Here is a 26,485-nt window from a genome sequence, read left to right as displayed (position 1 = left end):
AAGGTTGACCCTTGCTATGACTCAAATGAAATCTGTCCAATTAAAAATTGCTGTATGATTTGCCCTTCCCGACGCCCTATGTTGGCGGTTGGAGACAAGCTAATCTTTTAAATGGGCAGCCCACGCTTTTTGCCGCCATGCTTATTTATAACCTGCGCACGCATGCATAGTTTCGAATTTATCAGTGAAAGGTTATTGTGGGCCTGTATGTTTCTCTCGGATCCAGATCGCGATCAGTGATCCCAAGTTAGTTCCCTAACACAAGAACCTGCCTAATGGATGGACCAAATCAGTGGTGGGGTCGCCATTCGAGAAATGCAGGTAACCCGTAATTAAGCGTGTGCAGAATACAACTAGGATAACATGGGCTTTGTGAGAGAATTACAAATACCTATGGATGTTCAGACGATTGCTCGGACGTTTCTTCACACTGTTACTCTGTTGGCGGCCTTTTTGACTTGCACCGTAGCAGTACACGGTGAGATCTTTAGTTTGTATATTTGAAAACGTTTTTCAGTTCGAATTGAGTATTTTTTTAATGGTATCACATATCTATCAAGTCTTAATGACACAGTAAGTATGGGTGTTACGATTGTGCACGTTTTTCACAAAACGGCGCCCTTGTGCAAATGCGAGAATTTGTATAGGCCAAAGTTATTATTTAATTTTTTACAGCTGTTAAGAGGGTATCGCTTTGTCATGAAAACGTTAAAAAGGAGAGAATTTGGTTTCCATTTTAGGCAATGTACAACATTTTAAAGTTATATTCAAAAGGGTAACTGACGTCATTTTCATGGGTAAGCAATCAAACAAGTTCAGGCTCTGCAGGACATATCGCGACCTGTACCTTTATAACGCATGCACGTTCAAACGGTGTCAGTTAGGGTTACTTTGGAATTAATTTGCAAGTATTATTCAGTTGATGAGGTTTTCACATCACCACATGCATGACTTCAACTATCTCCCCAGGATGCGTTTGGCCTCTCATTTACACAAGTTTGCTTTGGGAATATAAATTTTCGATCGCAAATCTTCAAAGATAACTTCTTCTGAATGTACAAGTTATGTTTCATAACTGTTCTTTGAGTGTACATTTGTCACAAACTTAAATCGTAATTTCTGAATATCAACTCTTGCTCCATTATGTTCGTTTATAAGCGATTCTGTACAGAACCATTGAGTGACGTATCTAGGTTTTTACCTGGGGTGGTGGTTTTTGGGAAATGATTGTCAATGATGATTGTCAGGGGAAATTGATATCCCCCGGATACGCCATTAATTTCTTATCCAAATAACAGACATACACAGTGGTTACGAAAATGACTAAAAACAACATGCAGAACATGTTAAATTTGTTTGTTTTAAGTATCTATTTCTTTTGGAACAACTCCGTCACTTATTCGTCCTGGCTTTAATTCAGACGACATTCCTAATTGATTAGGCTGTACAGTGCAAGGGGACGAAACTGCACTTAACGTAATCCATAATTGATTTTCAGACCACTTAAAACCATGGAGACCAGCCTTCACGGTCACGTGGCATTAAGACTCACCGTTATAATCAAATATTAAGGGCAGACGCTTTATAAACACAGGTTGCCAGGGTAACTTGTTAGAGGTGAACCGACCATTTTACAGCTACGAACTTGAAAGCACAAAAATCTAGGGTCATTCCACCTGAGGGGTTATAATCTAAGGAATAAGTACCGGGTAATAGCAACAAATGTTTCATGAACACACTGTTTTTGAAACTTCTACTCTACTTTAATGTGTGAAAACTATCTCACATGCCTTTTATGTCAAACTCTTGAAAAGTTACCCATTTGTAAACATGCAGCAAAGTACTTTTCAGGACAACTGTGGGCGCTGTTTCTATGATACCACCAAGGAAAGACATGGTTCAGTATACAGGGTTTTTTCTGTTTAGATTTAGAATCCAGAATATTTACTCACTGACCTTCTGAGAATGGTTTGTTCGCTTGTTTATTGCAGTGTATGTACACAACAATGAATCACCAGTGAAAAGAAACTTCTGGCCAGCAAATTATTAAACAATCCAACGGTTTTTTAACAAACCGTGCCAATGTAACATTGAGATTTTCATCCCGGAATGAATCAGAGGACTTAAAGTTGAAAATTTGTAATCACAAGCCCTGTCTTAAATTTTGAAAGAATACATTAAATTACGTCTTTTATTTTTTTAAGTGTGGTATGACAAGAGCTGAATTAGGGTTTAACAAACCCATAAATGTATTATAATTCCACACACTTCCATTAAACAGCTCTAGGGTGGGGAATACATTATGCAATAAACAAAGACGCGCTTGTAGTGGTGAAAAGAAGTTTGAAGTAAATGTCACCAACTGACAGCCAGTAGCTTGGTCTACGCACCGTACGTGTCTTATTGCGGCAACCAGTGAACGTGCCATTAGCTGCATGCTCGTGCGACAAACAGCAATTGAACAATTGCGCCTGCTAAGTCACGTGACTTAAAGTGGGTATCAAATATCAGCAAGCATAGCATTCTCCGATAGCAAACATGGCGTTCTCTCATAGTAAAGTGTGTTATGAGTGTTGTTTATTAAATTAAAGCCAATTAATAGTGCAGTTGCAGTGGATTTTTCCGAAATACATTTTTTTCAAGTGTACTCTAAGTCAATATATGAGAACACTTTGGCATTCCTATTTGCTTAAAAGCAAGTGAAAGTACACATTTGCAATTACAAATTATCCACGTTTTCCTGGCAATTGAGGGCTTTGTTGCTGTGAGGTCATCTAGGGTGAATGTAGTTCAATGCATAGGTTTTTCTATTAAATTATAAACCCAGAATCTACTTGAAAAAACACAATTTGAGAAAGGGATTGATGCCTGCTTATTGCTATGCACATCAACAACAATGAATCAGCAAAGAAGAGGAAATTCAGTCCAGCAAAATAACAAATGCAAGACTATTTTGTGCCAAAATAACGAAATATCTAGCCTTTATTCCTGGGATGAAATCACAATTTTGCTCATGCATATATAGAAACACGCATTAGCATAAAAACCAAGAAGGCAGTAAATTACCCTCTGAAAAAGTGAAACAAAGTTGAAAATAAGGTTATTAAACCGAAACATAAAGGTGCATCTGTAGGTTTGCATTAAAACAGATTGATTGCAGCTACCCTTTAAGAAGAACAGGTGCATATAAGTTATACAATTGTCGGGCAGCAAGCAAGTAACGATACTGTCTGACCCGTAGTTCAGAGTTAGCCGACCGCGCTGTGACTGCTAGGGACTGGCAACTGAATTGGGAAAGCCAAGGAGATTGCCACGACAAGATAACGCGGCCAAGATTCGAGGACCAGGTCGACAACATGGTCAATGATTTCTGATATATGGAAATTATGACGTGCCAGAGGTACATATATCTATTAAACCATCGAGCGTCAAAGTGAAAGGCGGGCCCTCTGATCCAATTTTTGTTGGGTTCGAAGTGAAAGCAATTCTAATAGCGGTACGCAGATCTCAGTACCTCTGTGAATATTGCGAAAATCCAACCTCAATAGAATGTACCCTGGAGGATCAAGTCAAGCAATTAATTGCCTATAATCATACACTTCAGTAGCTTGAATTACGCGGGCAGTCGCGTCATGACAAAGGTAGTCTGGGGATAAAACTTGAGTAATATGGGCATTTACGATTTACGATGGCCTTGTACAGATTTTAGTGAAGGGCATACGTCACACGGGGCCACAACTAACGACGCACAGAGCACTGTAGGTAAATTTCTGTCAGGCGCACGAGCGGCGGTTATCAATTCGATTTTTTTCCTCATTGCTGAAAATATTCTCACTACACTTTATTTGTTCATTCAAAATTTATCAAGATAAGCAATGATTTGAAATATACCGCAAAAAGACACGTGATCAGTGATACTTAGTGAGAAGATAAATTACTACCAAGGCATATTTTTATCGTATAGCCGACACTGTGCCCGCGCCAAAGCATTGCCATTGGCGAACCAAACAGTTCGAATAACGTTTCGCCGACTGGAAGTGATAACTTCGTGGTCACAGGTGGTGCACAATGTAACCAGTCACAGTGCAAAGCCAACAACCTTTCCCCGCGCCCCGTTCGGGCGTTGGGCGACGAGCGAAACGATTCGTGGGACAGGTACCGTAAGGTTCTTGTGCGACATCAGTAATGTTGCTCATGATAATGCCCTCTCGCAGCGAAGGGTTTGTAAACACGTAAATAGCAACATCTGGGAACTAAGCCTGGATACTCTTGCGGAAACCTATAGGTGGAAAGGCCGTGTGACGGTAAGGTCGATATTAGTGTATTAAAAAGGCTAAAAACTACTGGGATTCAAACATTGTTCACATAGATAATTTTGTATCGGTTAAACGTGTCACTTTCACTAATTCTAATTCAAAAAAGGAAATTTCTGAGAGGGAAAATCACAAAGCTACAAAATCACCGTGGACAGTAGGATGTCTGTGGTGATCACAACATATTTTATATGCTGTCACAAAAGAAACAAAATGTCAGTAGTACTAAATTGGTACTGATTCCATCAGCCAGTTTGGTAATATCTTACTTTATCTTTATATACAAATAAGCTCAAGGGTTCCCCATTCCCAGCACGCATCCTATGTATACATGCACTGTTTTTCATCCGACTTTCTCTTAATGGTCAGATTCCCACTGTCCTTTTAACTGCACGGTTTTCGCGGAGCCATCTTTGCGAGTCACCATAGATGCTTTGGTCAACACGACTGTTCCCGGTATAACGAGGCCTTTCACCTACCGATGGAGCCTTCAGGTCCTGGATGCAGCCCATGGCGTCTACGCTGATGTCCTGCACTGGGAGACTGGGCTTATATACAGTGGTCAGTGTCAAAAACTGTGAGGATGCGTTCGAAAAACACTGGCAATGGCCGGGAAAATACGTACACTAACAGAAGCCCCCGTCTATAATAATTTCCAATAGAAACGCTTGTCACGGCCAGTTGCAACTGAAAGTATCGAACGGAGCCCAGCAGTGTACATTCACCGGTTAGGCAAAGAAAAATGGCCGATCTTTGGTCAGCGCGCGCGTCGATTTTGAACCCGTGCGTCAATTGTTTCCCCTCTTTTTCTCACAATCTTCAAAACAGCGCCCTCTATTTCCGCACCTCCAGAATGTTCACGAGTAGACTGATTCCAGGCCACAAGTCCACAAGGCAGAAGGGCAACTTGTTCAAGGAACTAGACTAATTCGTGGGTTGCTCATACCCGGTGATAGATCATTACGACTGCGTAATGTTGATGTCAAACATAAACAGTATACCATGAGTAGGTTACAAAGTTGCAGCCAGCTGATCAACAACAATGCCAGCATGACGTGCGACGTGCTACTACTAGCCTTTGCTCTTTGATAATATGCCACTCATTTCCGTGTCCGTGGCTAGTCTTAAAAAGCCAACTCTTCCCCCCCCCCAAAAAAAAACACATAGCCGCATCAATTCTTGAACTTTGGTCTGACCAAAGAACGATTTTTAAATTTTTTTTTTTTGCCTTCCTGTGTGCAAAGACAAACGCGCTCTCTCACTATGCAATTAAGACATACGGTGAGAGAGGGCGCTTTCAAGAAGCTGAACCAGCTGCTCAGTACTTAGCTTCCTGAGTAACTGATGGGATTTATTTGCAAGTTTCAAGGGCAACTGTGCAAGCGTTGATAGATAACTGTAATTCATATCCAGTCTTGCGACAAGACTAGGCCTATGCAAGGGCGTGTTCTGTGGACCAAATGCACATTAGGCCTACAGTCCATCAGTTCGTCTGTCACTCCGTCCACTTTCATGCGTCTCCTCTTTCCTCCTTCAGACTCCACTACATGCACCATCATATTCAAGGAGGATTTTTTGGAACGAGGTCGAGACTATCGAGTGACATACCACGTGACCACTCCAGTCTTTCAAGAGATGAAGACCGACCGGACCGACGTGCTAGTGCGGACAAACCACTCACCAATCGGGGGACACTGCAGGGTATTCCCCACATCAGGTATGGGTTCGCGCGCTGCCTATCGCCATATTACACCCATAATACCTTGAATCGTTCGCTTTGGTACTGTTTATTCTTACTTTTGTTTTCTTGTGACTTAAAATGTCCTTAAACTCATCTAGATCAGCCCGTCAGTGAAAGACAAAAAGAAACAAACAGACGAAAAAAAAAACACAGCTACAAAAAAGTATACCTTGACACTCGTGATTGACGCAGCTAGGAAACATGAAAACAATACCTGTTCCTCGAAAAATTCTGTTTCATAACAGGTTTCACAGTTTGCTTATACTTCCTTCGTTGGTCAGGCGCTGATAGCATTGAGCTTGGTTCAATGTTTGGTTGTCTCACTTTAAAGCTGTTTGTTATGTATGAGAAATCTCTTCGTTTTTTTCACTGCTGCAACTTGCAAGGCCGAGCTTTAGAAACCACCTTCCAGATCGAATGTTCTGATTGGTCGGCCGTGGACGACACTGTCCAATCGCTGCACTACTCCTACTTTGCCGTGCTTCACAGTGAACACGCTGATGATTCGGAAGCTTTATTGCGTCATGGTATCGAGCTCAGTAGAATCAAACTGATCCTGCCTGTGGGTGATGCTTTAAATGAGTACTTACTCGACCTTGTAGTATACATTTTCGACTCACATCTTGGGTATACAACCGTTGATCTTCACGTACAGGTTGGTGATTTACTTTAATAGGTGATCTGTATTGACAATATTCAAATTATCGCCTGGTAAAAATTTGGCATTAGGCCAGGCACTTCCTACGAAGAAAGTGCCATCTTGGATTAAAAGGGGCGTTACACATAGGCACTTCTTAGATGCTGTACAATACGAAAGAAGTTTCACTGAAAAATTCATTATAATCACCACATCACACTTTACGGTACAAAAGCTTTGACAGTTTCTTTGTTGAAAAACAGTCTGTCATTCTTTTCAACAGACATTACCTCCAGATATGGAAATTCTGCTCGGGACAGACCCTACTCTTCGACTGGAAAGCATACTAAGGAACTCTAATGCCTCAGTTGTTATGAGCAAACTGATCTCTCTGTCGTCGATACTCAATGAGGTAAACAGACAGGCGAGTGCACAACGACGGGCTTGTAGTTCATCGTCAGGCGTGGTTCAAAAAACTTTTCTACACTGTCATTTTCCTACCTCAAGAATAGGTGATAATTCCCGAGCATTATTTAAATTTTGGTGGTGCCATGACGACATCGGCGTTGAAATATCGTGGTGATACAGACCTCAGTATGGCCGAAATCACATCGAAGAGAACCGACATCGTGGATATTGACAATCACAAATGTAGTTCAACCAAATCAATTGCAGATTTGAAGTAAAATGGCTTGAAAATTCCAACTTCTTGTCCCTAGGAAAATATCAGACCCGACATTCCTGAAGAGAGTGCTCACATGAACGACACGGAACACTTTGGACAGCTACAATTACGCACAGAGGTTGGTGAAAGAGGATTACGTTGTTGTTAAAGTAGACTGACGCACACAGTGCTTATAGGTGAACGACATAAGCTAATCCTAAAATTAATTTTTCACAACTCATATACTCGTCTTGGTCAAAGGTATACTTAGTTTCAAACTGGCCAAGCACTTCAAAAATTACGTTTCAATTTCATTTTTCTGCAGGTGGTTTCCTAATATGACTGTTAATCTGACCGAAGATATATACACACGATAACTGTACCCTTCATCGAATGCGCCTAGTTTATGGCAAGAAGATAGATTATTTTTTTGACAAGTGTGGTATTGCAGCTTCAAATTTTACCACTTCGTGTCCTTAATAGGCAAGCACTCTGCCTTTCCTTACCCTGTTATCCACGAGTAGCGTGGGCACTCTCAAGAGAGCTTTGTGTGTTATAGGTGAATCGTCATATAGGAACGTATACACAAAAATAAGACTGCCATTTATTTTTCGCATGTGGCAGATGCGCAGCGCCATGACAGTCGCCTTGGTCACATTAACTCGTAACTTGTATCAGTCCGGAGCGGCTGCAGTCAACGAGACCGAAGACACGGAGACGTGGGTTCAAGCCGGTAGTACCGTCGCCCTCGTTGCCGAAAAACCCAACGAACTCACACTGTCGACACAGGTGAGCTGAAATAATGGGTCTACACCTGAAAATATTGGTCTTTTGATCGACACATGAAATTATATGCCACACAAACCCCAATAGACTGAATTTGTTTCAATATTTGCAGGAGAAGAAGAGGGTATATGCTCCGAATATTTGGCTCATTAAACAGTCTGTCACCATTTAAAGTTCATGCTTGATGAGTGGTAAGAGGCGCCCTGGCCAGTGTCATTTGGATCTAACTTTTCCTGTTTTTCATTTCAAAGTACCGGTACTACATGTACTTTTGAATGAGTTAAAGTGTCCCTGACCGGGCAAGGAAAGCCGCATAAAGGATCTTGTTTCATATGGGAAAAAGGGTAAATGAAGCCATGAATTAAATAGTTGGACACTGAACACCAAAGGCTTGTCTTAAAACTCTGGATTACAAGACCAGTGATCATTGCCTGGACAGCTTAGGGAAACTGCTTGAAAGCATATTTCATGTGTCAACTATTCTATTTCAAATATTTCTTTATTTCCTCAAATTAACAGTTACAGCTCATCGAAATACTGGAGAATGTGACAGCAAATCTTATTCGAGTGTCGCTGCTCATACCGAGGCAGCAGTACACCCTCGTTTGCAATGGTGAGTTTGAACTGCAAGTGCATTGGGCAACAGTTACTCTGAATAATGAAGCTGTCGTGATCGCCTACGACCCTCATATTGGCCTTGGTGGTAAATAATGTCTTTAATCAGGTCAAGGAAAATGAAGAATGCGAATATACAATTATATCTGACACGATGTCAATTTCTATGTAACTAAAGTTGAGCATGCTAGGTTTGCAAACCGTTTTATAAACCTATTACTGAAAGAAAAGAGCGCCACTGTCCTCTTTTACTTATTAAATTGGTAAAATAAATCGGATCAGTGAGTTTTTAGCAGATACTTTGAAGACGTGACACGTGCAAGGTATACAAATGTATTCTTAGGAAGGTGGTGGTTGCAAACATTTTAACAACAATTTCACCATCACATTTACTTCGTATTTATGCATGATATGCCAAGCATTTCGTAAGATATCTCAAAATCACTTTATTTTTCCTTCAATACACCATGTTACAGATATCTTACGCACAGTGGATAGTCTACAACAAGCAGCGGTCCATGACAAGAGAAGTGCCGACAGCGCCTCACTGAGAGAATGGGCTGTGGTAACAACCTAGCAGTTGTCTATAGCAGAATGTATAACGTGTATTCAGCTTTAGTAACTAGCGAAGATGTATGAAGAATAAGTGGTGGAAATTAAAGCTCACCGAATGGTCACTGATTAAAGACCTTTTTGCACCTACGTAACTGGATTGCACTACATGTAAACAATACCACTACGTGTGGACCGCCTTGGCCACGGTGATCGCATATATTCCTACGGGCAGCTTCAACCACGTGCAAGCGCACGTGCGAACGCTGCATGCTTGACTAGTTTATCTTGAGTAAGTACGGTAGATTACCATCACAACACTATGCACCATTACCATCACACCACACAAAGGCCCGGCATAATTGTGACATCACACAAAAAAGGTCTATAGGGCAATCTCGCAATTGTCGATAATGACCTTTGCATTGGCATTAACGTCAAGCATCGCTTCAATCTGTTTTTAAACGGCTGCAAGTGTTGTCTTGTTATGAAGAATTTGCTAATCCACCTCATGAACATTATTACATGTATTTGGTCAGAAAGGGAGTCTCTGAGACCTCCGATGAATCCATTTCACTAATGTTACTGATATGCAGATACCAAAATATATATGTATCTAGCTTATTTCCAGCAATGTCGAAGAGTAGAGCCTACTTACACTAAACTGTTAAGGGTGACTTGAGAAGGACACTGGCGCCGCAGCTGATAACTAAAATCGACTTCCGCTTTTATCATTCGGCCAGACAAGAGATGTCGTGACTCGCTGTGATCAGGTGGAAGCCGACATGTCAGCTAGCCTGCTACATCGGCTCTACCCCGGTGATCCGTTACTCCGGTTACGGAGTCCCAAGCTGGAGCTGGGACTGTGGAAGGACCCGCTGTCCAGCGGCCTCGTGCGGCCCACGGAGTCGGTGCTGACCCGTCTCATTATTGATGGCTTCGTCCTACCTGCAAGGTTGCTGAACTCACTTAAGAGCCCCTCCGAAAACGAAGCCCGCTTTGAATCCTTTAAGGTCATTGTTGGCTTGATATGTTATTTGCTAGAAAAATCCCAAAACCTTGATAATTAAAAGCAACTAACTAACTAAATAACGCCAGAATTACCTTTGTCTTTACAACATTTTTTTCTCCTTCTTAGACCAGAGAATATAAATTCAATCCATACCTATGGGGAGACGATCTCGGCTTCAGCATCACATCACTGGTCAAGACACTGGAACTCATAGACGACAAAAACGTTAAGATCAACATACAAGACACTGAGGCGCTAATCAGTGTGCTATTCTACCGGAGAAAGGAGTCTTTGGGCCAGTTGCCCCCGGATGTCGGGGCTGATTCCGTTGGAGAGGAAGATCTTTACGCCCCGTCCCCAGAAGCCGACCAACACGTTGTGTCCTTGTTTTTCTCGTCAGGGGATACCAAGTTCTGCTACGTGTTGTACATCCCCGGCGCGGAGTTCAGCGCAGAAATGCAGGGCAACGTGACGGAGGGGCTCTCAAGAGCGGTCACCTCAGCCACTCGTGCCCAGCACGGGGTCCAGGATGTTGACGACAGAGACCCCTGCGTGCCCGTGACAGAACTGACCCTTGACGAAGACAGTGTTAGTCGGAGTTTGGAAGAATTTCAGGTTGAACTGAACTCGACTTTCAGAATCAGAGTAGCTAAGACCGAATGCGTCTTCAGGGATAACTGGGACATGCCTTCGTCAATTATCCTGAACACTCCACAAGGGATTAACCTCACGTTTGAATTTCACCTGCACATCTGCATGTACTGGGACGTTGAGAGTGAGACATGGAAACAAGATGGTTGCAGGGTGAGTTGGAAATCACAGAGTTTTTCAAACCAATAATTCTTATCTCAGCTTGTTTCATGTAACCAGCTAATTTAATTCGCAGAAGGGAGGCAATACTGGTAACACACCATTCTCAACCGCTTTCTAGGATCTTAATTTACCTGTGGTTTCAGGCGTATTTGTTTCAATTTAGAGGAGAAACAGTTTCGAATAAAAACGACAGGCCCAGCTCGTGTTACTTAAAATTGCAACTTACAAGCACCACAGTGGCATTGTAATGAACAGTGAAGAAGACATGCAAAGAAACTGACATGGAGTAGAGACCACAGAGCTATAGTGACCATCCTCTTTTAATAGGTGTGGAAGGACTTGAGTAGCACTGTATAAATTATTCATATCTAATAATTTAGCTAGTGTGGTGCCCTCTATGGCTTCTGTTTGTTACGCTAGGTTCTGTCTTCGCAGCAACTTTGCAAGTACGTTTCTCATTGCCAAGTATGATGCTCACACAGGTCAGCCCGCTCTCCACGAGAAATGTGACAATCTGCCAGTGCAACCACCTGACTACCTTCGCCTCCACCTTTATCTCCGTGAACACAATCGACTTCGTCAGCGTTTTCACCGAGAGCAACCTGGGCGACAACGTGGCCGTGTTTGCCGTGGTCATCGGGATAGCATGCCTGGTTGTTCTGCTGGCTCCTGTCATGTGGTGGAAGGACAGACAAGATTTACTGAGGGTATCTTGCCGTATTTTGGGATTCATTATGTACATGGTGGCACTTCGCCGATATTTGGCTAAACAAATTGCTCTGCAATGGTTTAAACATGTCAGTAGTGTGTTGGCACTTAGCCGACGCTGGGCACATGCCGTTATCTGGGCACAAAATAAAAACTTTACAGGCAGCACGTTTTGTTAACCGACACTTCGCCGCCATTTTGACGGCATCTTTCAGTAAAGATCAGTCCAAACCAGACTGGTCATCACTGGTGCTCACTGTCCACAGTATGGCACGAGGCATTGTCCCATTCTAAGACTTCTGCCCCTCGGGCAAAAGATGAGAAACACTAACGTGCTGTTTGAAATTAAACACAAGTGTGAGTCTCGCAAAATGAGGCCCCTCCTAGTGACTCTACACAATAGCTGCGGCGGTATCGGGCCTGTCAAGCTGTGCAAGGGGTACCGTGTCGACTCAGTTCCTGTTAAGTCCCGCAGGGTTATTTATGCCAGCATGTGCCTTGTTAAACACCGGGTCAGTACCGGCACAGTGCCGGTTCAGCTCGGCAGTACTACAGCACACTTGTGACCATTCGATTGGTTCCAGCACCATAAAGGAACGCAGGTTGGAGTTTTACATTTAACCATGTACTTTTACTGTAAGTTTCATTTATTACTGTATAGTGGGCTGCACATCCTCTCGTTGACAATTCACGTGAAGACACATATATGTATACGGTTTCTGTATACACGGGCTATCCAAAGCACAGTGGTACAAGGTCACTGGTTCACTTCGATTTGATTGGAGACTTAGACGAAACCAGGGACCGAAGACTACAGGATTTGGAAGACTGCACAGTAAGTAGGAAATTTATAATTCCATTCCATTAGAGATGATAAAACTGGAATCGCGGGGTTGCCTAAATATCAGAATATATGTTTTTAAGTAAGGAAGTACGGTAACACCTAAGAAAAGTCAGATTTCACTGAAAAAATGCACGAGCTATAGCAATGAACGTGGTGTTCAATTCTGAATGACGAACTTTTAATTGTCTTCTCATGTCCATACACGACAATTTCAATCGTATGTTCCAGGCTCATACTAAGAAAATATAAATGTCCCACGCATTATAGACTAATCTTATAAGACGCCCTAACTGCGGCGGCACCACGTCACACGCACATTCTTCAGTCTGACGCGCACGTGCGATTGGCAAATCACGACACCCCATTGGTCGAGTAGGCATGTAACGCGTGCGTATCACCTGTCCACGAGCGTTGTGCCACCGCAGTAATGGCGTCTAATTCTGCTGGTCGAATTAAACTGTAGGAGTAAACGAATTCTGTCGTGTTCGAAGTTAAGTGAACATGTAGGAATATTATTTACTATCATACATTAAAGGCTTCAGGCTGTGATTTGATATTTTTTCCATCGATGAAACTCAATAGAGACTGGACACTGGTACCCTAAACCACTACGTGATGAGCGTACCTCGTAGCCTGGGACCACTGACCTACTTGCACATCAGACATGACAACTCAGGCGAAGGACATTATGCGTCATGGTACGTGTACTGGATTGTCGTGTGTGACCTACAGACTCGGCTGAGGTGAGTCCAAATGCTATTGAGCAGTGTACATAAAAATGGAGAACACCGAGATGAAAAAAACTTCAAATGAAGTTACGGGAGACCACATGATATTGATTTGTCGAGTGATAGTTGAGCCTGAGGTAGGCGTAACCATTGAGCTGAAAGCCGGTTTGGGGTGTTGCTGTGTACGCCTTGCATAAAACATGACAGTGTATGGCATCACCAATGCAAAAACAGTCGACTGTTTGATACATTCTTGCACAAGATGTCAATGTTTAATAAGGACATGGAAGTGTTGGGCGAACTACCTGTTTTTAGCTTGAAAATCCCATGAGAGTGTGAGGGCTTGACAAATGGAAATAACCTGAAATACATAATTCTCGGGCTCAAGGTGTGGGAGTTAGCAGCCCTTGGAAGTCTTATCCGCCTTGAGCAGAAGCACCCCCTCATCGGCTGAAAAAAGCAATTTTAGCAGGGAGTCTTTATTTTGTTGGTAGCAACTCGACCGTAACGTGCGTATTTCACTGTCGTTTATGAATCTACAAAGTGCTGTTCCCACCAAAGGATCCTCCGTAGCTAGGAAAATTGCGCCCTCTCTTGATCCCGCTCGGGACAGATATTTCTTTCCAATATCAATCGAACACCAGTTCTTTCATCTTGAAGAATGTGTCGTACCGTTGGCAACGATGCCTTTCACTATCCAACATCTGTTTACAACTTACTATTCGTTCAATTATCCTATTCATTGTTTGTCAGGAACAGCTTCACTCAATGGCATGCATTTTTTTTTCAAAACTTTGACAATTTTATCTTATCTTTGTCCGTGGCAGGTATTGCTTTGTACTGAACGACTGGCTAGCTGCAGACTCCCTGACCAAAGAGATTCCCAGCCGAACACTCCTCTTGGCCGGTCACGAGGAGACACTCGCCGTCCAGTCAGATTTTTATCGCGTCGTCCGAGAAACCTTCGCTGACCACCACCTCTGGAACTCCCTCTTCAACCGGCAGCTGCCAAGCCGCTTTACCAGACTCCAGCGCCTCAGTGTCTGCGCGTCGCTGCTGTATCTCTTCATGATCACCAACGCTATGTTTTACTCTCTTGACTCGCTTGAAGCCCGGCCCGTGTGCCCGGCTTTTCGCCTGGTCCTTGGCCCGTACACCCTGACCTCCCAGCAGCTTTACGTGGGCGCCATCTCCTCCCTGATCGTGTTCCCGGTCAACTTTCTCATCATCCAGATCTTCCGACGCGCCCGGGGCGCAGCAGAGACCGTGTCAATGAACGGGAAACTCGTGGAGTTTGCCTCCCGGTACGGGCAGGCCGTGAGCCCGCCACAGCAAGAGGGCGCTCTCCCGCGTTGGTCGGTAGGGATCGCATGGTTCCTGGTGGTTCTGTCGGTTGTGACTGGTGGATTTTTCGTTGTTTTGTACAGTCTACAATGGGGCAAGAAGCGATCAGAGGCCTGGCTGATATCGATGTTTATGTCGCTTTTGGAATCGGTGCTTTTAGTTGAACCCGCTAAGGTACGCTTTCCTGTATAATCGTACACAGTAATGATTTTAAAACGAAGAGTTTTACCGGTCAAGCGGTGTTGTTGTCAATCTTGGGTTGATATTAAATTTCAAATAATGGTGCAAAGTTCGCCAGAAAATGAAAAAAAAACAATCCGATAAAATTGCAAGTCGGCTAATCGCTTGCAAGCTGAATGTGGAATTGGTTCGAAATGAAAAGCAGCATTTATTTCTTGACGTTTCTTACTGTACTTGTTTCTTTGGTCGTGTGGCGGCACATCGCCATTCTTTCCAGTCGTTGAATGCACGTTTTGGCCCCCAACTTTCCTCCTGCAGACCGTATTTGTGGCCTTGGTCATCAGTTGCTGCTGTGGGCGGATTCTCCGTAAAACTCTATTCAAAAATCCGGACAAATTCATCAATACGGACGAGGGGCCAGAAAAAGGTATTGTCATCAATTAGCTCAAGGATAAAGGGCAATGTTTACGTTGTAAATGTCACGGTAATTCAACAAACCTTTCGATTCGATACCAATTGGAGAATATATGATAATACATTAATAACATTCCGAATTATGAAGATATAACTGTTGAAAATACTTCGCTCATTTCCCCTCCTCGTTATATATATATATTTTAGAATGCCACAACGGACCTCCCGATATCAAACCAGCGACCTGGGGCGCCGGCAGCACAATGTGGTGGCACAAAAACATCAACGCTCAGGACATCGCGGAGCAGATAGGGCGCCACCTCGTGTTCATGGTCTTGATACTGGCCATCATTTGGATGTATAGGCACAACGATGCGTTTTACATGAGCAAAGCTGTCAAAGACGCTCTACTTGGCCCCAAGCCACACTTCATGAAGGTGAAGAAATCAAATTTTTTCACTGCGCGGGATTCAATCTCAAAGTCATAGTTTCAGAGCCAGTTTGCTTGAAGCAATAACGATACAGTATCATTGTCGAAGCAAACGTAACCCCGAGTGACATATGCAACTGCAGGAACACTTTTTGGAAGTGAAATGTTCCATTTGTTATTACCGTTTCTGTTCAGTGTTCTGTGAGTCCAGAGGAAGTTACCTATTTCAAGCACAGATTCCACCGGTTTTGTCAGCAAATTCAGAGAAAATTTTGCGGGGAGGGAATTCAGTTACAATTGCAGCCCTTTGCATGGTACCTCGGTGCTTTGCAAGAGCTTGCCAGAACAGCGTTGTGGATGCTATTCCCAAATAACCTAGGGAAAATCATAAATCTGCGGAATGCACCAAGCATACATTGCTTATACAAAACAAGTTAGTGTCAGGCCAAAAATCGAATTACACATTTGACAGTTTCCCACCACCTCGGTAAGTTTTCACCACCTTTTGTTTTAGATACGAACATTTGAAAACTACTGGGAGTGGGCAAACGCAGTCCTGATACCAACGCTGTACAGCAACGAGACGTACACAGGGGGAGCTCTCAGCGACGAAGAGATGATGTTTGCCGGCGAAGCGATCGGACTGAGGGTTGGGTCTGTCCGCCTCAGACAACTACGTGTGCAATCAAGTATGGGCGCTTATATCTGCAACGCAGTTGCACTTTTAGTTGAAGAATAATGGAGGGACATTTAAAAGGAAGCTCACAGTCAATACCATTTACTGGTACTTTTCAAAGTGTAAATTTGGGGGCACTAAATGATATTCCGCATACACACTCTTCCGCACTTGCAGTTATAAAACGAAATGAGAAACTGAATTCAAGTATAGCATCTTTAAATGTAAGTCATGTAAACAAGAAGAAATAATACTTCCCGTCTGTTTATATTTGGCTAACATACGATAGGATTCGTCAGGTCGTTTTAGGCCCGTTTTTCCTGTAGTTTGGGTAGGCTGGACGAATTATCATTGCAACAGTACAATGTATAAGCATTTATTGACGCCAGTAAAGTTTCGGATCCATATTATTGTTGGAAAACAATAAATCACATTACTATTGCCTAAGCTATCATGCGATTTCAGCTTAAATTCAATATATTCCTGCATCTACTTATACAGAAGTACTTATTCAAAATGTACAATATCAGATCTGTGTGTGGTAGCCAACAAGATGACTGACTACGGGTTAGACGATGAATGCAATGTAGAGTATACCACATCAAGTGAGGACAAGTCAAACCACGGAGAGCGCTGGCAGAACAGGTCTTTACCCAGCTGGATGTGCTCTGATTCCAGTCTCACTTGTCCCTGGAGATTCACCAAGCCACCAAGTCCTTCCACTAGCAGATACCTTGGAGCACAGGGGACGGTGTTCAGCGGAGGGGGCTTCATTGCTGATCTGGGGACTACCCCCAGACACAGTTACCGAGTCCTCCGCTACCTGCAAGATGCCGACTGGATCAGCGTGCAGACCCGTGCAGTTTTCACCGAGTTCACGCTCTACAACCCGGACGCAAACTACTTCTGTCTGGTCACCTACGTCATCGAGTTTCCCCCGACCAACGGCGCCATCCCCTTCCCTGTGGTCCACACCTTTCGCCTGTACGACTTCGCCGACGAGACGGAAGTCTACTCGCTCCTGGTGACGCTTCTGCACCTCGTCTTTCTCCTGTGGCTGCTGCGCCTCACCTTCATCGAGTTTGAGCACCTCAAGAAGGCCAGAGCGAAATACTTCCTGTCCTTCAACAACTGTCTAGAAGCGATGACCATCATGCTGAGTGCCTTTGGAGTGATAATCTATGTAATCAGGCAGTACGCTGTGGATGCATTCAGTGCAGAGATTGCTGTGAAGAAAGGTACAAGGATTGATCTAACGTGAGCACAGGTTGTGTTTGATATCCTATCACCAAAACGAAGCAACGCGTCTTACATTGTCTTTTTTATTTTCCTTCACCTATGAAACCGTTACCCTAAAGAATTGATGGAATTTATATTGTAGGATTGAGAAGTGCTAGGTTTAATTAACACTTCCAAATCCTTCCAGAGAGCTTAGTGGAATATGACTCTAGAAGCAAGTCAATTAAGGGGTGTGCACATGGTCAGCTATTCGTCAAAGTTATGTCGGCCACGGTTCACTGCTTGCCCCCAAGATACAACCACTACGCACCATCGACAAAACGCTGAATCAGCCACGGTGACTTTCTTGGCAAGAGCTTCTATTTCGAAGGCCCTCTAGGTTCTCCACAAAACCATACCTATAAAATTGATAGGCTCTGTGCTAGTAAATTTAGCCCTGTCATTAATGACTTCTTTGACATCCATCCGTTCCGCTCTACTCCTCATAAATTCATTGCAATATTGCAGCAGAAGGAAGCACGTGCTCCTCGCCCTGGCCTAATCCTAGGTTTCTTCTTCCTCTCCCAGACCTCCATTTTAGCTTCCGGACGTTGGTCTTTCTAGATGAGCTCTACGCTCTGTCCTTAGGAACCATCGGCTTCCTCGCCACGATCAAGCTCCAGGCTCTGTTATGCTTCGACAGGCGGTTCACTGTCATGACGCGCACCCTCTCCGACGCCAAGTTCAAGCTTCTTGGGTGCGGCGTCGTCTTTTTCATCGTGTTCTACGGCTTTGTCTGGATTAACTACCTTATTATTGGATCAGAGCAGAAAGACTACAGGTAAAAAGTGGCATCATTTCCAAATCATTTTCACTTGCACTTGTTTTAAAATGTTTTAAATTATGTGACGTTTAAGACCAGCGGCATATCCAGCTTTTGGTGTCGGGGAGCGGGCAAATTCAAAAGCGAATTCAACGTTGGGGAGAAAATTTCAAAGGCATTACTTACGGTCTCGACACCCGGTCTTTTATTTCGTGGTGTTTTCTAAGGGTTTTGTGCTAATATTTGATAAATAAGTATACGATTACTTGCCTACTCCTAAATAAATAGTCCAGGGGGCAAATTCCCCCCCCCCTCCCAATACAATTACAATTACCACCACAATAGCTGGCACACGTATACTGTATCAAAGCTGATGACATTTGGCAAAAGAGGTATCACTTCGTACTGCTTTTGAATCACCTTTACATCCCAGTACAATAATCTCCACGTCCGAAACACTACTCATCACCCTCCTTGGCAAGTTCCGTTTCAGCCAGTTCGACACCAACGCCTCCTCCAAGACGTTGGTCATCATCATCTTCATCCTGTTCTGCGTTTTCCAGGTATGAAGTCCCGAAGTGTTTTCAAAGCAGCATGTGTTATATCAAATGTGTAATGGAATTTCCATATGCGCACGAGTTATCTTAAGCCAGAACACCTGGACGCAGAAAGCTTCTCGTTCTTATAGAGTGTGTACACTTCACTCCATTGTTTCTGCAGGGTTTTATTCTACTGAATATGTTCATGTCAATCATCATCGACTCTTTCGCCACATTGCGCGCCGACGAGGCCACCTACGAAAACACGGTGTACCTAGAAGACGTCATAGCTTCTGAGATCCGCCGGAATGTCAGAAAGATCATTCCACAGCGAGGTGAGCGTGGTTTTGATCCCGTAAAAAACAGACGTCGTGAGTTGACAAACGCAAGGCATCTCAAGTGAGACCAACATAGGTCCATGAAAACAAGGCTAACAGGTGTTTGTAAACAAGCCTTTTACAGTAAGATGCGTGCTTGTACATGTATGAATATTGCAACGGCTTGAAATGCATTTATGCAACGTCGTTGGCACAATACCTCTGTTGTGAAATAGGGGATAACAAAAAGGGTTAGAATCCACAACGTCCTTTCCCCACAACTTTTTTGTTTTTCCCCACTTCCTTTTAGTTGTAAAAAGTTTCTACCCAAATTTGTCGCAGCAAACATTACTTTATGGAAGAGTATAAACATTCATTTTCAACAAGTTGGTGTCGATACTGGTAAACCTTGATTATCATGGTAGCCACCACATCACATAATACGATAGTATATTACTCTCGTGTTTCCCACTATTCGTCTTTCCGTATACAGAAGCTTATACACTGAGGACAAGCAACCGTTTCAATATTATCATCTAACAGTTTTGGGTCTCAACACTTTGCCCTCCTAGCTACGGGCTTAATGTGTATCTGTCTAGCCAGCCAGACACCTATATGGCCCACTGTCCGCGGGGAACACCTCTCATTGCCCCTTGAATGGATGGTTAAAGACAAATAGCTTTTACGCAGTTTGCTGGCTCGGGGCACGACAAGGCTGTAAGGCTTACTTCACGACTGTAGATAATAAGGTTACTCTGCTGGGGATTGGAATCGAGAAAGAATGATCCAGAGAAAACCATCGTTGGCGATTGGTCGGCTCAGCGAAACATTGTGGCGCCAGGCTGTCCATTCTACTGCATCAACATCTCACTATGAACTCCAAGCCATTTTTAAAGCGTTTCTCTCGCCACAGGGCACCTTTTTTGTCTATGAACTTCACCCTTTTAAAGGATTTTCTGTGTGATTTTTCTCTAATGTCCTTCTTTCTCCCACACAAAGCAATCCAGAAATACTGCGGCTCCCGTAGACTTCAATGTAGTTAATTAACATTGTCAGGAGGAATAAGCTAGGGAGCAAGACAGGTGTGCTGCCATAAATTGCAGTGTTAAACTAACACCTAATTTCATCCATGTAGAATACTAAGTCTATGCATTACCTGGTGTTAATTCAACGCCAGTTGGTGTTGATCCAACACCATACCATGCTAATTCAAAATGACACGCCGCTAATTTCAGCTTGAATTGTTGCTAATTCAACACTAATTTATCACCGCACAAAGTTCATTCATCGCCTTATGGTGTTCATAAACTATTATTCAACGTTGATTCAACTCCACATGGCATTAATGAAACAACACTTGGAATGGATTCAACACAACATAGTACTGTTGCAACACAGCAAGTGCTAATTCAACCCCCACCCTGTTTTAATAATCTTAGGTGTTAATGTAAGAATCTTGGTGCCCATTCCACACCACACGATGCCAAATCAAAATCAATGGGACTTAATTCAGCGCCACAGTTTTTGTAATTATATTTTTTAAATCAGCATTTCCTTATTGTTTAGACTGCTGCAGACTGATACAATCATCCACTTTAATCTTTACTATGGTATTTCACCCCTCAAGGCATTTTCATATCAACGTTTCTTGCACAATATCAGGGAGCAAATGATATGTTATTCAAACAAGCCATGCAATCTGCCCTAGGCTGTCTACTGTCATCATTCTCATTATTTGTAACCAAAGTTATCAGCAGGCAAACTTGAATTCAACATTGTTGGCATTTCAAATGATCAACGGAGAAACTCATCCATAGCCAGAAGCCGGCATACAAACTCTCAAATACAGACCCAAGAAACTTACTTTTTAGAGGGCCGTGGCAGTGCAATAGAGAAAAAAAAGGATTTAGAAAAGTATTCTGCAGTCCCCAGTTGAGACTACGGCCTTTTCAATGTTCCTTTCTATCTACAAGTACATAACCGTAGAATTTAATACTCAAAATGATGATGAGAGAAGTTTTAACCGGATTTAACCCTAGTTTGGGGGGATACAAATGCATGTCTTATACTAATGTCTAAATACAAATGCAGCTTTGTAATTAGAATATTCCTTATACATAGTTTACTAACAACATATTCATTTGTGTGTGATGTGACATAAATACATTTATTAGAACAATTTCAAATGGATTCATCGGCCATAATGCGCATGACCTATATAGTACAGAACATGAACTATAACGCGCATGTGATACCAGGGCACTGGATGAAAAAAGACCTGGCAAACTGTCACCAACTGTCATTTGACTCGAGCACGGGATCAACAACCTCCCAAGCAGTAAACCCTGATTTGGTAGATTTTTCCATGTTCATTCAAAAATGAATTTCTTCCTGTGAACAATGCCATTTGAAACCAGTCACCGATTGACTCTCACGGAAATACCAGCCTTAGTTGTCTGAAAGCGATTCTCCCGTAAGGCAACCCTGAGATAATCATTTCTCGATTTGAGAAGGTGGCTGATCGGTTAATTATTTCTGACAAGCCCGACCATGCAGCGCCACGCCACACGGTCACGGCTGTGTCTGGTTCCCCCAAGAGCAGCCGAGTAATGTGTGGTGATGAACGATCATTACTTCGCTGCCAAGCAACTAGCGTTTTTCTTCGCCCCGGCACTGCCCCCATCACGTTTCCATTATACAATCTCACTACGTATGTTCACTCCAAGGACCCTGTGCAATAGTTGAGAGTTCACGCATGCGCACTCGATCACTTTACAGACGACGTCGGACATCGCCTCGACCCTCCCTTTCCGTGGATGGAGACCATAATTTATTTTTTAACAAAATACACACAAATGAAGTTCATGGAGATAACCAGATAACTAAAAATATTGATCAGACAACATTAAACCAGTGTTCCACAAAATTTGAAACAAATTCTGAAAGAAGTGATTTTAAAAAAACACGATCAGATTTGAAAGAAAATACGCCCACAGTCTTTCCCATTTTAAAGCAACTTCTCCAGTTTATCCAAACAAATGAAATAAAGTGCCGTGTGTATTAAGACCAGGTTGTATTTTCAAGTTATTGCGATTTGAATATTTTGGACGAGAATCATTTGTCCGTAGTAGTGCATGTATACGTCTACGTGCGTTGATGGAGTACGTATACCTAAAAGTGCACATGTGCACATGTGCACACATGAATCATGAGCGACCGGTCGACAGAGAGCCAAAATTGAAATTGATCAAACTAACAAAGGACAATTTGCAATATCTTAAACATAACCTTATAACCTTATAACCAAATATTCTTTGATTTATTAAGATATGCAGCATGTGTGGTAAATTTGAGAACAAATCAAACTTTTGAGTTTAACATTTACCCTTTTTTAAGTTCGGAAATCTAATGTACACAGGCATCTCCATCCCATTTTCTCCCAAATGTCACTTATGATTAACAAGAAACACATCAGAAAATGAAATCTGAAGCCTGATTATGTTTCTCTGGTATAAATTCAAAACAATTTTACACAATGTGGAAGATCTCCGCAGATGGATTTGGTACAGTCGTTTACTGGCTTGCGTCGCCATTTAACAAGCAACAGAAAGTGACCACGACTTTACCGAATTTTTGCACATTAATGAAGTGGAAGGGGTGAACATTACATGATCACCCAGGTTCCCCAAACTGTCTGAAAAAAAAGCAAAGAGTGCGTGCTCTGTGTCTACATAATTCTTGCTCAAGTACGTCTGTAAAAGAAAATTTAAAAGCACGTGATTTCACCTCGAAAAAGGAGCAAAAGGAGTAATCACACCTAATTCCCCTGCAGTTGGCTGAACGTCAATTTAAGATCAAATTCGGATGTTTTGCTATTTTTGCCTCCGTAGAAATAAATAATGCAACCACAAGTTCCAAAGGAGTCTTAAACTCCTATTTTATTTCTACTGTCAGTGTTTTTGGCCATGGCACCTCGTAAAATAAATCCTTGAGATGAACTGAAATTTGCCATTCTTACTTCAACCTACTGCTGATGAAACACCCTGGCAAATAGGCCCATAGCCCCAAATCAACCAATCAAATTCAGTTGCACATTAAAATTACGAGCACTCTCCCATGAAAATATTCAAGTTTCCGATTCTTCCCCGCGCAGCTTTCATACAAAATTGTAAACTATGGTTGGAAATGGTTTTAGGGGAGTTCAAGTTTCTTTTGGTACCAGGGGAAGTTTGTTTAAATGAACCTACCTTCGAGCTTTTATAAGTAAGAATAGTTCATCAATAATTTACGAAATAACTCTGGTATAAGTCCATGTTTATCGAGACACATATAATTTTCTACTTTTCCTACTTCTTTGCAGTTCTTAAAAGATGGGATAACAGCAGAATTTTATCAGGAAGACTGACTGGGGCGCAACTCGAAAACTCTCCGGGGGAATGGCGGCGGAAATTACCTAATCCATCTCCAGATAGCTGCCCTGACAGATGTCCCTCCTCCAGGCCCGGGGGTATTCCATCACAGCAGACAGCGGAGGATGACGCGGGTGCAGGGAAGCAGAAGCGGATTGCGAGCCATACAAGCCCGGAACAGACCGGGCAGACCCAGGCCAGCGACACCTCTAAGCCTGGCCCGCGGTCTAGCTTAGCAATGCACGTGCAGAGCTTTCCACCGGACAGGTTTGCTCGCTCCCTCAAGAGGGGCGAGAAGACGTCTGCTGCTATGGATCTGCTGGAAAAGGCTGTTGATAGACTCATAACACGAGTGGGCATTGACGTGACTGCACATCCTACAGATCACTCAGAGAATGTGTACATAGCTCAGCCTGACCATATGAACCTCGAAACTATATAAACACAACAAATATTTACGCATACCGGTATGTCACGTTGAAAAAAGGGCATACATGTAATTAGGTAAACTCCTTCGACTAATACCTGTCTCCGTCATTGATTAGTTTATTAAATCCAGGCTGACAGTTCATCGTAAAAAAACAAAAATGAGGAGTTTGGTCCTAGGTTATGAATCAGCAACTCACGATCGAAATCTGCTTGTAATAAACTATATCTAACAACATTTTTCAGCCACTATGGTATTTTGTTTCGGCCACAATATTTACCCCTCAAACAGCCGAGGTTCATTTTGATATGTAGTATGCAGTGCTTGCTAGGCCTAATCGTAATCGATTTTATTTCTTTCTGTCTCATTTAAAGATTTTAGACCCCATACATGTATTTGGAAGAACAATTGGAGTGTTCACTGTTTATCTAAACCATTTTAGTTTATTTGATTTGGCTTCACTTTTCAAGAATTTACAAGACCGGTTTTGGCCTGGTGGGTCGTGTTTTTCTGCATCATGTCTGACAGCACTTCCGCACTGCACAAGTACTGCCTAGTGCCACAGCCTTTCAGTGCCTGATATTGTAACGTTTACTTTTGGTATTAATGACGTCATTTCTATTCATCGTGTAGGGCGCAGGATATGTGCGGGATCAGTTTTATTGGGGCCCATGCCTCATTATAAGGCCACATTTTTATTAGTTGGATTACAAATCCGCTGACTCCGCATAATACAATTTTAGAAAAAAATGAAAAATTACAGTAGTTTAGTCCTGACAGTGTTTATTTGAAAAAAAATGGACTGAATGGATTTTTCTCTTCCGACCTTAAAACGTTCACTGTAGGGGGAAATGGAACTTTAATGTTTTATTATTTTTTCTGTCCTGGGACACTGTAAAATTCCTTCCTAAATAAAAATGCCGGACTAATGCACGTAAAGGCCTGCGTTTAATATACATCAAGACATTAGTGTAGGACTGTTGCCAGTTTATGTTATATTATGCCACAGGTGTATATGTGCCTGGCTGGTCTTAAACGCGCGTTTCAGATCGGCTCAGGAGAATGGTAGCGACTAATGCCCGGGCCGCAGGCGAGGACGTTATCAGCGTTCAGTCTCCCAAGACCAGCAGAGCGCATATTATTTTATTCCCAATCATAAATACCGTTTTTCGTCAGAGAGTCAAAAGAAGTTAATATGATGGATTTCCAGCGATTTTCTTCTATAATTTTACTTTCATCTCCAGAACACCCCGTCCTTGTTATGGTGTATTCCTTGTGCAAGTTGTCTAAAAGAATCTTCTTATATCGACTCGGCGCGCACGTAGTGAGCCGTGTGCACACAGACTTTTGACCAATCAGAATCGCTTTAACTGTCTCGTATCCGGATGCCAGTGCGTGATTTTAATACGCAGCGGGCATTATCGCTTCTCAACAGGCATTATCAAATGTTAATACTCGGTCAGTCAGTCAAGTTGCACGCTGTTAAAAACTGTCTGAGGTATTTATTAAAATGTATAAACCTAGTCTTAAATTGTTGTTGAGTCTTGTCTTGGACTGTGTACAGTGCACGTGCAGTGCAGCGACGATCACTCAAGGTGTGTGCCCGCCATGAAAGTTCCGGTAAGCGCAGTTGCTGTGCGTACTTCGGAGAAATAACAGGTAGTGGTTTAGTCACTGAAGCAGATAGTTGCGTAGATTGACCAATGGTTATAGCTAATTATGTTCAGCAGAAGTTGACTGTCGCAGTCAATTGTATGTTTTCTAAGAATCGGTTAGGAGTGATCGACAGTAGGACAGGCTGTGAGGGAGATTGTGTGGGTAAAGTTAAGGGCTAGGTTGTCGAGCTGGTCCAAAGGTCACCGTTAAGGAAGCCGGTGAGAAACGGGACAGACAGAAAGGCACTGGCAATATTCAGAAATCAGTTTGGGCGATCTCCGGGTAGTCTTCCGAGTGAAGATCGCTGAGTCCGGATTATATATAGTCTGCGTGGAGTGCGGATTATAGACGGCACTGTGAAGTTGGCCACTCCCTGCAGATTGTTCAAGTGTTCATTTATAATATTATAGAGTCTAGTAGTTGAGACCCAACTGTGTAAATTTAGTAAGTACTGCGAACTGAAGAAAACAGTATTACACAGGTTACCCTTGATGTTGCCTATAATTCTTTCTGTCTCGTACGTTTACTGTTTTGTAAGTCAACAAAGTCGCCCTCCAATAGGTGGTTTATTTCCGCGAAAACGACCCCATATGCCTTAGCCTTGGACTACTCGTCAAGGTCAAGGTACAGTTTAGGTTT

At 42.8% G+C, this 26,485-nt stretch overlaps 1 protein-coding gene across 1 annotated transcript; it reads left to right on the top strand.

The window, feature by feature from the left end:
* The first annotated feature begins 241 nt into the window (after nucleotides 1-241).
* On the top strand, nucleotides 242-26,325 carry LOC110973206 (polycystin-1-like protein 2). Its single transcript, XM_022223852.2, has 23 exons — nucleotides 242-478; nucleotides 4,683-4,874; nucleotides 5,851-6,030; nucleotides 6,441-6,709; nucleotides 6,975-7,103; nucleotides 7,411-7,494; nucleotides 7,980-8,144; nucleotides 8,661-8,754; nucleotides 9,233-9,321; nucleotides 10,052-10,321; nucleotides 10,447-11,124; nucleotides 11,616-11,840; nucleotides 12,503-12,676; nucleotides 13,268-13,428; nucleotides 14,241-14,931; nucleotides 15,256-15,364; nucleotides 15,559-15,788; nucleotides 16,296-16,470; nucleotides 16,988-17,695; nucleotides 18,264-18,516; nucleotides 18,932-19,061; nucleotides 19,219-19,372; nucleotides 23,715-26,325. Exons 1-23 carry the CDS (start codon nucleotides 364-366, stop codon nucleotides 24,203-24,205), a joined length of 5,766 nt encoding a protein of 1,921 aa, XP_022079544.2. The 5' UTR covers nucleotides 242-363; the 3' UTR covers nucleotides 24,206-26,325.
* The last annotated feature ends 160 nt before the right edge of the window (nucleotides 26,326-26,485 follow it).

The sequence above is a fragment of the Acanthaster planci genome, linkage group LG02 (genome assembly GCF_054643075.1).
Source record: "Acanthaster planci isolate LZ-2023a linkage group LG02, COTS_SCS, whole genome shotgun sequence".
Classification (NCBI taxonomy): Eukaryota; Metazoa; Echinodermata; class Asteroidea; order Valvatida; family Acanthasteridae; genus Acanthaster; species Acanthaster planci.
This window is presented reverse-complemented; position numbering and strand designations above follow the sequence as displayed.